This window comes from Micromys minutus, assembly GCF_963924665.1.
Source record: "Micromys minutus genome assembly, chromosome: 6".
NCBI lineage: Eukaryota > Metazoa > Chordata > Mammalia > Rodentia > Muridae > Micromys > Micromys minutus.
Genome location: NC_137975.1, coordinates 1,738,269 through 1,750,571, shown reverse-complemented (window position 1 = coordinate 1,750,571; position 12,303 = coordinate 1,738,269). Strand labels below are relative to the sequence as shown.

The 12,303-nt window shown below is 40.1% G+C and overlaps 1 protein-coding gene across 1 annotated transcript in view; it reads right to left on the bottom strand.

Annotated features, from left to right (window-relative positions):
- Positions 1 to 11: 11 nt before the first annotated feature.
- TPR (translocated promoter region, nuclear basket protein) overlaps positions 12 to 12,303 on the bottom strand; it is a 53,787-nt gene continuing 41,495 nt past the window's right edge. The window contains exons 41-52 of the mRNA XM_080918369.1: positions 11,121 to 11,315; positions 10,071 to 10,199; positions 9,767 to 9,857; positions 8,101 to 8,285; positions 7,079 to 7,147; positions 6,907 to 7,001; positions 5,367 to 5,473; positions 4,071 to 4,166; positions 3,797 to 3,953; positions 2,951 to 3,069; positions 652 to 747; positions 12 to 212 (exon numbers count right to left, since the gene is read on the bottom strand). Of these exons, the coding sequence (XP_080774495.1) occupies positions 157 to 212; positions 652 to 747; positions 2,951 to 3,069; positions 3,797 to 3,953; positions 4,071 to 4,166; positions 5,367 to 5,473; positions 6,907 to 7,001; positions 7,079 to 7,147; positions 8,101 to 8,285; positions 9,767 to 9,857; positions 10,071 to 10,199; positions 11,121 to 11,315 (1,395 nt within the window). The 3' untranslated portion in view covers positions 12 to 156. The remainder of the gene's footprint in view (positions 213 to 651; positions 748 to 2,950; positions 3,070 to 3,796; positions 3,954 to 4,070; positions 4,167 to 5,366; positions 5,474 to 6,906; positions 7,002 to 7,078; positions 7,148 to 8,100; positions 8,286 to 9,766; positions 9,858 to 10,070; positions 10,200 to 11,120; positions 11,316 to 12,303) is intronic.

The window sequence follows — 12,303 nt, the reverse complement described above, 5'->3', positions numbered from 1 at the left end:
AGTGATACCTTTTGACATTGAAATACATTTTATTAATAAAGAATGTTGAAATGAGCATACCTATTTAAATACAAAACACTTTTCAACCTGACAATCATCATATTAAAACAGATTCGTCAATCTTATTATTCACAAGTGTCACAGTTTATAGGTCACTTAATTAATATTCCCTCTATTTATCCCTCCTCTTCCTCCCATGGCATGGCTTATACCTGTGGAAGAGAATAATAAAATTCATGTTTAGTATAAATATCTAAGATATGGATATAAAAAGATATTTTCCATGTTGGCTGGTAATTATTATAAGTGGGTTACTAGATTTATGATGTTAACATTTCTTTACTAGCTACAATAGCCACAAAACTTTCATTTGCAGGAAAAACAAAACCTAACACTGTAAGAATACAGTAGAGTTACTATGAATACACAGCATGCTAACACTTGATTTTCCAAATCGGTTTTTTTTTGGGGGGGGAATCTAATGAAATAAAATATATCAATTTTAAGAACACATTAATTTTGTAACCTTGACAAACTGCCTAAAAGAAGCTTTCTAGTTAAGCGTCCCATGATCAATATGTAATTATAAACCAATTCTTAGATTTACCTTAGAAACTTGATACACATGCTATTATAATGTCAGAAACTTACCTCTTTGTCGGTTAAACTGACGACCACGAACACCCTGTCTCAAGGTTGTCTGAAGTCTTACTCGCCTGAAAGGCTTCGGCTGACTACTACTGGTATCTAAAGAAAGTATCAAGACGTGGAAAGCACGTTAAAAACCAGGAAGGCAGCTATGGTTACTAAATCAGCACATCACACAGGCAAATACATATGTGCCATTTGTCTTTAACATTCAAGTCTTTTTCTAAGAGGAAAGGAAGCTAAGCGATTACACAAGTTCACACCCAAAAAACATCTCAAAAATGTATTTGGAGGGCTGGAGAGGTGGCTCAGTGGTTAAGAGCACTGGCTGCTCTTCCAGAGGTCCTGAGTTCAGTTCCCAGCAACCACATGGTGGCTCAATGGGATCTGATGCCCTTTTCTGGTGTGTCTGAAGACAGCTACTTTATAAATACTCTTGAATAAAATAAATAAATATTTAAAAATTTTATTTGGAGAAGAAGTTGAGTTTATTCAATTACTAAACTAATTTAGGAGGTTTTTCTTTAAGCAACTACTCGGGTATATACGTGGTGCTAGAGATAAGGAAATAGATGAGGCAGGTCCCTGAGGAGACAGGCTATTGCAACATACCTGACAATGTAACCAATAGCAGATCCTGCCAGTTCAAATCTAAGTGAACTTGCCATAGCCACACATCTTGTTCAAGCCATTGTCTTTATTCTGTATGGTAACAGCTTCCAAACTTGGCTATAAATTTAGCTTCTTATACACCATGCCAAACCAACTCAGTGTTATGTGATTATTCTACGTGAGGAATTCAACTGGCTTCTGTCTCCACGAGACAAAGCGAAGACACAGGTGATTTCCGGCACCACTCCCTCACTCCGCTCCAGTCACATGGCCTCCTCGCTGACACCAGCCACAGAGCTTAACCCTTTTCTACATGTCCTTCTCTTGGACGTGCTTTCTGTGAAACCCTGCTGCGTGAGCACCAGTGTCACCCACAATGACAACACAAAGACATTCTATTTCCTAGGAACAACCAATCACACTGTCTCACTCAAGGGACACTTTGGTAAGGAGTATTGACTCTAGTACAGAGGACAGACAACTCTCAGAGCACATCGACAGGACTAATAATTATCCTACCTATAATCTCTGATCCTTTTGTACATAAAGCTGAGTTACTAACTATAAATATATATAAATAATTTGCAATTCTGCCTTTAGGGTTCAGTATGGAATGTGGTTATGTAAAGAAGCTAGCTGTTGAAATATGGGTGTGGGAGCTGAGCCTAGAGATGTGGACCAACTGACTGACATGCTGTAGAAAAGCAAGTAAGAGGAACTGACATTTTGGGACAGCAAAGCTATGACTAGAATATAACGAAGGAAGTCTATTACAACGCATGAATGCTCTATAGAAACTTCACAGTAACCATCATAAAGGAAAATGATAATGATCAGAGTGGATAGTGCTGAACTGCCTACACATTCTGAGATAAAAGCCTCACATAAAAGTTTACTGAGCAGAGTTGCTAGAGCCAAACTTGCATCCTAACACGAAGTTTATGAGTCACATGGCCTTTAAGAGTTATTTAACCTTCCAATGTTTTAGTCTCAAACTTAAACTGTGGGGATGGATTCCTACCAAACTGTGTTTCTGTGAGAATCAAATAATCTATGTAAAAGGCTTGAGAATTGTCTCTAACATTCAGTGCTCAATAGATATTGTTATTAGAAAAAAAAAGGCCTGTAGAATTAACTTTTATTTTAGGAAATCTTTCCCAAAAGTTGGATTAAAAAACTACATGACTCTTTACATTAGTAAATTTCAAACATGGTTTTGAAATAAAAGGAGTCCCATCTTTCAACATTCCAGATCAAATGTGCTCTGGCTCAGATGGAAGGAAACACGGGGAAGCACTCCCTGGATCCCTTTTCAGTACTGCCATCCATCCGCACCAGTTCTGACAGCACCTTTGTAAAGGTGAACAATCCACATGAGAGAAGAAACCAGACCATAAGCAGCACATTTAGGAGATCCAAGTGTTTTTCAGGATCTGTGCTGACACCATTTATCCAGACAAAATAGAAGTGGAATCTTTTCTGGGTGTGGACCCACCTTTTGCACGGTCCTACTTATCAATGCTAGAGTATTTATGTAATAATAATGTAAACACAAACCAAGTTCCTTTTCATAATAAAAGGTCCCCTTTAAGTAACAGGTTTTAAAAGTCAGGAGTATGGCCTGAAGAGCTCCATCTCTGCAGCATCTGATAGAGAGCAAGGAAGACAGCTGCACGGACACAGTACTCACCTACGGAAGAGCTGGAAGGAGGGTCTTGGCTGGTTGAGGGGAGATCTGACTCATCAGGTGCCTGGACAGGCTCCTCTTCTTGCTGACTATCAATTTCTAGGCCTGCCTCTGAACTAATACTAAGAAATAAAACATTGGTTAGAAAATGTAAAACTGATTCTAGAATTTATTTTAAATGTTCCTAAGTTCTTTTATTTATTTTATAACTACTTTCAGAGTTCTAGTATAACTAAGAATTAGACTCAGTTACAGGTTGTCAGGTGTGTTTATTTTTTAATCCTAGGACAGAACAGGGGATGGGATGAGTTGTGCCTCCTTTACTAGAATACTCTTCAATTTTACTTTTCGTTTTACCACTGTTTCAACAGCCCTTTTCCCCCATCTGACAAGCATGTTTATGATCTTGACACTCACAGGAATATATTAGACTTTGATAAACTCCTAAACATAACTAGTAATGGCAGATCAGTAAGTCACCCTGAGTACTAACCCAGACCCCACAAGCTAGGGCATGAGAGTTCCTAGCTCAGTGGCTGTATTGCCATCTTTCTCCTTTTAAGAAGCATGTGAGAGGAGACAGTGAAAACCCTGAATACGGCCTAATCTTTGCTTTAAAAAAAAATCATCTGCAAACGTTAGTGCAGTTACTGGTTACAACTTACGTGAGCCACCCATGGCTGCAAGATGGGGACATGTAAATAGCATGGGGCTGAAGTTAAGGCTTTAATTCTCACTGAGCAGGTCACCAGTACAATAATCTACGCGATCTACTGTAAGTGCTTTGGGTGGTGCTGTGCCGACAACAGTCAGCCTGCAGCAGACAAAACTACACGGTGAAGACCGTACCCTTCAGACTCCGCCTCTACAAATACTTCATCTCCATCGTCACCTGCTGCGGTCTCATTGGTTGTGGACAAGGTGCCTGTAGATGTTGTCACCATTGGAACAGACTGAGAGGCATGCTCTGAAGCATCAGAGGTGGTACTTTCAGTAAACACAGTCACTTAAAAAGAAGAACAAATAATTTTACCCCGTGGTTCATTAATTCTGAGCAAGAACAGGTTTCAAGATGTTCTATGTCACCAATTAAACAAAATGTCCCCCTCGATCTGGCACCCACCTGGGGCTGCTACTTGGAGAGGCGTAGTGGGCACGCTGCGGCCACCAGACTCTTCTTCATGAGCCAGAAAGAGGGGTGTTTCATACATTCCCAAACCTAGAGACAGATGTAGGTATCAGCAAATGATCAAAGAACATAAAATGCCAAAGGAAAGAATCAGCATACAGTGTACACTTTTCTGGAGGCTCATACTGTAATTGCTCCATCAAGCAAAAATCAAGTCCCTCAATACAGATTCAACACATCTTTTAAATTCTTAACACCAATTAAAGCATCCCTAAATAACTGCTAATTTTATGGATTATCCAAATATGAACAAGTAGCATGTTGAAATCTATTACTCACGTAACTGCCAAGGTTATTAACCCTCTCTTCTAGTGAAACTTAATTAAACCTCCCCTATGGTTACAAAGCAAGTTAGTAGTGGCTTATTAGCCATCTCTATTTACTTGCAAAATGCTAGTTTCCAAGAAATATACCAAATTTCACTTGTGCACTAAATGGTAATTAATTCCACAAACAGCATAATTCACACACAAGCATCATCTACCATTACCACCTAATTTTGTATCTCAAACTGTACTTTTAAGTGGATGCTGCTAAGGAAAGTCTAATTAGTCATATATTTAACCAGGTATGCCACAACTCTCAGACTGTAAGCAAAAAGCACACGTCTGAAAGGAGCTCACATTCTTAGCAGTATTTAGCATGCGCTCTGTGGAGGTCTGAACGAGAGCGGCTCTCACAGGCGCCTATGTCTGAGTGCGTGGTGTGCAGTTAGTCGCACCGTCTGGAAAGGGTCAGTAGGTCTAGCCTTTCGGGACACGATATGACCCTGTGAGGAGGTGTGTGACTGGGGCTGGGCTTTGAGGTTTCAAACGCACATGCCAAGCCCAGTGTCCCATGACTCCTCGTAGAACAGGATGAAAAGCTCTCAGCCACCTTTCCAGTACCATGTCTGCCTGCCACGGTGCTCCCTGCCACCAGAATAAACTAACTGTCTAGAACTGTAAGCAAGCCAATTAAATGCTTTTTTTTAAATTTAAAATAAGTTGCCTTTGTATGGTGTTTCATTATAGCAATAAAACAGTAATTAAGACAAACAGAAATATAAAAACCAGCCTTTAGGCTAAAGGAAATAGAACCTTGAGAAAGAGATATTTATTAGAAAAGGCAATGTCATGTCAGTAACTATAAATCAGGACGGGTTATAGCGACAGCAGCTGAAGAAAATCAGAGCATACTAACTTCTACCAGTATATGCATTTAAGAAACCCTTTGCTTTGGCTATTTTACCTCCTTGAGAAGCAAGTTGGCCAAGATCAGAGTGACTGGAACTTGTCTGTGGCATGTCTTCAGGGGGTCCAAATCGGAATCTAGGAACACCAGCAACCTGTGGGGAACTAAATGGACAAAATTAAACTTGATGAGAAATTTAATGCTACCTGTTGGAAGGAGGAGGAAGAGGGAGGTAGAAGGAGGGAGAAGAAAAAGGAAGGAGGAGGAGGGAGGGGGAGAGAGGAGAAGAAGAAGAGGAAAAGGTTGGAAGGAGGAGGAGGAGAAGAAACACCAATAAACAAGGAAGGGAACAATGAAAATAATGTGTTAATGAAGAGTTTCTTACAAAAATATTGTCAATAAGCTTAGAAAAACTTAAAATTTATTTAACCTTTAGCTTTCCTGAATTATGCCAATTTTTTAATACTTGTTTTGAAATAGACACAGGAAACAACAAAAGTTTTTTCTTTTTCAATTTCAGTTTTCACTGTTTAGAAATACAAATAAGCTACTCTGCCTATTCTAAGTTGAAAATCTAGCTCTAAGATTAGGAGAAATCCTAGTACTAGAGGCCGAGATTAACTGTTTTCTCCTGCATCCTAGCAATAATATCATGTATCCCAAGGCCCATTGAGAACATAAAACTCAGCCTCATTTCTTTATCTGCCACCCCCCTTTCTATCTAGTCACCCAGAAATACACATGCTTATGGATTACAACTCTGTTATTACCCCAGTTAATTTTCAGTTCCACTCAACAGTATACTTTTAGCTAAAGACTTTTCCATCAGGTTGGTTTTCAAACAGAACCTTGAGCACTCTTCTGTTATGCTTCTAATTTCCAAGTTGTTTATTTGGCCCCAAAGCTCAAGTGGTTTTAAAAAAACTGATTTTTTTCACAGAAGACTCATGCTGGAGAACTGGTTGCTCAGATTGGTGGCATTGGGATCAGAAGGGTGGAATCTATTGAGGTGGTCTACATAGGCAACAACAGCATCTATCTTCAGAGCGCAGGGATCGAGTAACAGAAATCTGAGTAATCATTAGGAAGTGCTCGCTTATCAGTCGCTGGAATAATTCACTCCTTAATGAAGACCATCAGCTGCACGGTCACACTCCTAGCCTGCTGCATCATACAGCTGGTCACTCATACCGAGCTTCTACAACAAACACCGATCACAATCACTTCAATAACCAACGTCACCCCAACACCAACACAGCATCTACTGACATGTGTCAGGTAGTATCTAACACGCAGGCACAAACTGTATGATCAGGAAAATGAGGTTACTCAGAAGGGACAGCAAGGAGCCTGCTCCTGTGAGGAAGCACTGATTGTAGAAGCCACCTTCTTACACACTGTGACACCATCTTGTTAGAAGAAGGTACACTGTGTTCACCCTATATAGTCTTCCTCAACACTACTGTTCACAATCCCATCACATGTACAGACTGATGGACAAGTAGGGCGGGACTCTACAAATAACACACCCCAAAACAGTTTAGGTGGTAAAGAGAAAGCAACCGAGTCAGCAAACATTCTCGTCTCGTCAACTTACTGAATAGCTTCAGCAAACCCATCAGTGCGATGTGGCACCACAAGAGTTGGGGTACTTGGAACTGTTCTGTCCTCATCATCAAAAAAATGTTGTTGCTGAAACAGACAGAAGACAGTTATTGCCAGGCCTAACCACACACATGGATTATGTGCACAAGATGGGAGATACTAACCATGCCACCTATTCCCGGAGTCAACTGCAGGCCACGCCCTACGGACTGTCTCCGGGTCATCTGAATTCTCTGTGTTGGAGAAAGCATTATATTTGCTTTAGAGAAATAGGCAATAAAACAAACACCAAAGATACAGTTTATTAATTTTGTAATGAAATAACTAATTTTAGAAGATTTGTAATTAACTGGACGTTTAAAAAGTGCTAATAGTTATCTATTAAAAATATTGGTGAGAAAAATTAAATTTATTAATGAAGATATTTATAAACTAAAAGGCATGAAAATACTTAATTCAGCCATGTACATACATTCCGATCCTGTCTCCTTGACTGAAAATACTGACAAGCAAGGTTTTCCATTTAGTCTATACAGCAGCTGACTTCTTCACAGCTAAAACAACCTTGACTTGGCAGCCTGAATGCTCCGTGACAACTACACAAGTCCCTTCAGACTCTATTTTAAATATCAAGTAATTTCTACTACTTGTATTTTAGCTTGATTTATACATAATGGTTAGTTCTCAATATGCTTACCACGTCAGGAGTAAGAATGAAGCTAGAGGAATGAATCTACTCCATGCTGAATACATAGGCTCATTAATAAACTAGGTAGAAATATTTGATTATAAACGTGAAAAAAGGTTACGTAGAATAATAAATTAAAAAAAATCTATGCACCTTATGTAAGAAATGCTCAAAACAAACATTACTAAGCTAGAAAAATGCATTTTGTATTAAATAAAATTTAAGAAATTTTTAGCCTATAATAATAGCAAGCGACATTTTATTTGCTACGACTATAATCACTTTAATAAATGTGAAATTTTTAGCAAATTGTGTTTTTAAATGCCAACTCATTTACATTTAGAAACTGGAGATTAGTTCCAATTCAAATATTTTACAACATGCCAAAACATTAAAAATTCTTCTAAAATTTGGAAAGAAGAAAGGAAGGAAAGGCCATGTGATGGAAAAGACAGATTTTACAAGGGGCCTTCTTCAGAAGCTGGGTTCTTTTAGTACCTGAACTGGTGGTCCCAACTCCTGAGGTGGGGCGTGGATGGTCAGGCGTGGGGGAAGGGGATGAGGTGGCCGCCTTGGTGACTGTGGTGCTTGTGGGGCCTGTCTCTCAGATGCTGACACGGGCTGCTGCTCTCTAGCAACCTCCTGAGATAACGAAGACTCTGCTGCGCTTGTATTTCCTTCACCTACGGAAGAAAGACTTGTTTGGAAACCAAGCTCTGACTATGAAAGTACACGGCCTTAACTTCTGATTTGAGACAGGGTCTTCGAGTCCAGGCTATTTTCAAATTTGCTGTGTAGTAGGCTGGCCTTGAACTCCAGCTCCTCTACCTGCCAAGTACTGGGATTATTACCTGCCTCACGCTGGACGGCTAACCGACAAGCAACAGGCAAGTAAGTCCTCTCCCTTCAAACTCAAACGGCGAGGTAAGCACTTTGCCTAACAGGATCAAGCAAATATTTACGACATTTTGGCTTATGCTATTTTTTCTTAACGTTTAAATGTGCTTATGTCTGTGTGCGTATGGAAGCTGGAAGAGACTGGACCCCCTGGAGCATGTATTACAGGTGGCTATACCACCTAATATAGGAACCAAGCACAGGTCTATTGAAGAGCAGTATGTGTTCTTAACCACTGAATTATCTCTCTGGTATAATATTACTCCTCATCAGCGCACAAATTTTCTCTTTCTGGAGAAACAGCATGTCAATCAATCAAGGTGACTAAGGAAAAGCCTCACTGATAATATTTTTATATTTTGGTTCTCCCAAACTTTAAATTTCAATTGCTACTCAGGTATCTAGATTGTCTTCCACTATAAAATGTAGGACACCAGAGAACAGTTTATAAATCTGACCTAGAATCAGAACCTTGTCCTGACATTGGGTATTTAAAACACTTTACTTTTCCATAATTCAAATTATTACTTTAAATTTAGTTTAAGAATTCAGGACAAATAAAACTAGTCACAATAGTAGTACCTTAACAGAAAGAAATTTTATTTCCTGTGAGTGTTTGCCTGCATGCATGTCTGTGTACTATAAGCATGCCTGGTGTCCACAGAGGCTCTAAGAGGTGTCAGATCGCCTGCAAGTGGGATTCCCGTGGTTCTCACCGGGGTGCTGGCATCTGAACCTGGTGCCTTTTCAGGGCAGCCAAGCACTCTTTAATACTGAACCGTCCTCTAGCCCTGCGAGTAACCCGCAAATGGAACAGCTCTAACCCGAGATTTAGACAAAATATAAAAATACCCACTCCCTTCCAAATGAAGTCTTACAGAACACTTGTATGTGTTATATTTGGGGAAAATGGCTAAGAACATCTGTTCCTAAAAAACTTTTAGTGACAGTACCTAAAGACACATTTACACACACATTTTAAAACATGGTTTAAAACTGACCTCTTCTAGCTGTGAGCTGCTACCCATTCCTGCTAATATCCCAAATGGCTTTGTGCTACACTAGAAAGTTGAAGAAATCTGATTTTTACAGTAGTTTGTGAGGAAGACAGTATAATGGTATCTAATAGGCCACGCGAGGAGGGTAGAAACTGTTAATAATAAGACCCTATCCAGTTACCAATTTACTAGAGTTGCAGTGCATCAGAAGTAGAACTCTAGTTTAAAAACTATCATCAGACTCCTCTGCCGAGAGACAATGCGCTTACCACTGTTCTGAGAGTCAGCAGCTCTCTGATTACTTTCAGCTCCACCCATACTTTCTTCTGTCTCTGTGCCCGGATCAGTCCCATCACCACCCTAAGAACAAAATGTAATGACTGAAGCAAATCAAATGACTAGGTAAAAAAAGCTACACCAAATGATTAAAAGCAACAAACCAGAGGAAAACCAAACCAAGCAAGCCAAACAAACAAAACCCCAACGATGTGAAGACTTTTATTATCCTGGTAACACGAGCTTTTCTACATGACGGGAACAGCAAGCTTCGTAAGCACAGCTCTAAGCAGTTACCTCAGCATCGTCAGCTTCATATCCGTCATTACCATCTGCACTGCCAGTGCCTTCATTACTGTCTTCACCCTCATCTCCCATACCGGCGTCATCCTCCTCATCGTCGTCGTCGTCGTCTTCCTCATAATCCTACAAGAGTCCACGTGTGAATAGAGTGCACGCCCACTCCTGCCCACCCCAACACCCCCTGTAAGTGACTTATTGATTAGCATACAGGAGTGTTTGAAGAGTTTGACAGTCTAGTTCCACAGCAGAGGAAAAAACTAACATTTTCAAGAATAAAACAGTGGCTGATTCTGAACTGCTTTCATAAAATTGTGCGAAAGTGGCAGTCTATCAAACATCAAGTGGTTAACTTTCTTTCTATCCAAATGTGAAATTAAAGAATGAAATCACACTATACCGGTTTTTTATTGACAAACAAATCTGAAAAAAATAGAGAAGTAAATCCTAAAGTTAAAAAAAAAAATCAAATTCTCCCTAAACTCACTTCGTATAGGTGATGGCCTCGGTACTTTGGAAATGGTACAAGGAGCCAAAGGAAGAGACAGACAAACGAAACAACTACTAACCCCTGTTTCTTCTTTTACTTCCAGAAACAAGAGCGCAGACCATCAGATTCATATAGCCGTGTTTTATTAAGACTAAAGATGGAATCTGAAAGCAAGTCCCACACGGCACAGCAATCATCCCAAACAAGCTGGGCGCGCCGCACATTTCTATAACCCAGCATTCAAGAGGAGACTGAGCAGAACTTTTGGGATTTCCTAGCAAGCGTGGGCTATTCACCAAGACCCTACCACCAATAACTAACAAAATAAGCAAAATGTTTAAAACCTGATTATCCACCACTGGCTCTTTACTTCTAACCCAAGAACTCAACAGACTGAGAAGGAGGGGTCAAAGCACATGGCTGCAGCAGCACGCCCGAGAAGGTGAGAAGACCCAGAGCCAAAGCCGACATGCACAGTGCTGGCTCTGAGCCCCAGCTCTGGAAGGGAAGCGGAAGGAAGGCTGATAAACACTACATCTTTTCAATACTCAACTCACTTCATGCTCTCCATCGTTTTCTTCATCATCTTCTTCATCATCACTGTCAATTACAATTACATCGTCTCCTTTGCCCTGACCATCCTGAGAGGAAGTAGTCTGCTGATCTGACTGAAGTGGTCCAAGATCGATTTGTAGAGATTGTGATGTTTCTTCACTGTCTTCCATTGGTGTATAATCTCCCTGGGTGACTCCCTTTAAAAGTTAAAAAGGTCCTTTACCCAAACTAGAAATAATCTGGATACATAATGAATAAAGTAAAATATTTTTTCTATTGTCTTAAAATAAGAAACAAAACAAAAACTGAATGTTACCCCATTACCCTGACTATGTCCTGATACACTGCAATACATACATAAGCTGACTATCCTCAACCCGAAAACTGGAACTGAAGCTTTCTGAGCACTTGAGTAACACCTGAAGAGTGAAGGTGGAGTGGGAGGGCGATGATCAAGCTCACAGGCTCACACCTATGAGAAATGAACTACAGGCCAGCGATGGCAGCTCAGAGAGTCAGCCCAGACCAGGGAGGAGCCTACAACTGGTTGTCCAATATACACATAAAAAATAACAACGGGACCCAGCAGGTTTTATATATGTATTTGTACACGCATTCATGTATGCATGCAGACATTCATATAACATGTAATAATCGGGAAGAAGTTATCAATTCGATAGGGGAGGGGGCACATGGAAGGAGTTGGAGGGACAGACTTGAGAGGGGCTGAAGAAAGGGAAGAGTGATATAATTATGTTTTAATTAAAATAAAAAGTAATTTATAGATGGTTAGCCCTTTCATGTAAATGCGGTAAAGTCTGGCATAAATACAAATCAAAGCTCTGTATTCTACAGATCAGAACATCTCTGAAATGAGCATAGCAACAACCGAGGAGGCGGGGAAGACAGCTCAGTCCGGAAGTGCTCAGCACATCGGGAACTTCAGCCTCATTAACAAGTGACAGTGACCCAAATGGTGCTCATTGTTGGTCTCTAGACAAGTACTCCAGAGTCTGAGTGACATGCTGTCGTACTGGATAAGGGGTGCCCAATACTCCGCATACGCTACTAAAGTAACTTCTGCTCAACTACTTTCCACATTTCTCTTGCTATCAACTTGTATTAACACAAATTTATGACATTGATGTTAAAATGTACCATTTGGCTTAAGTATTCAGTAAATCT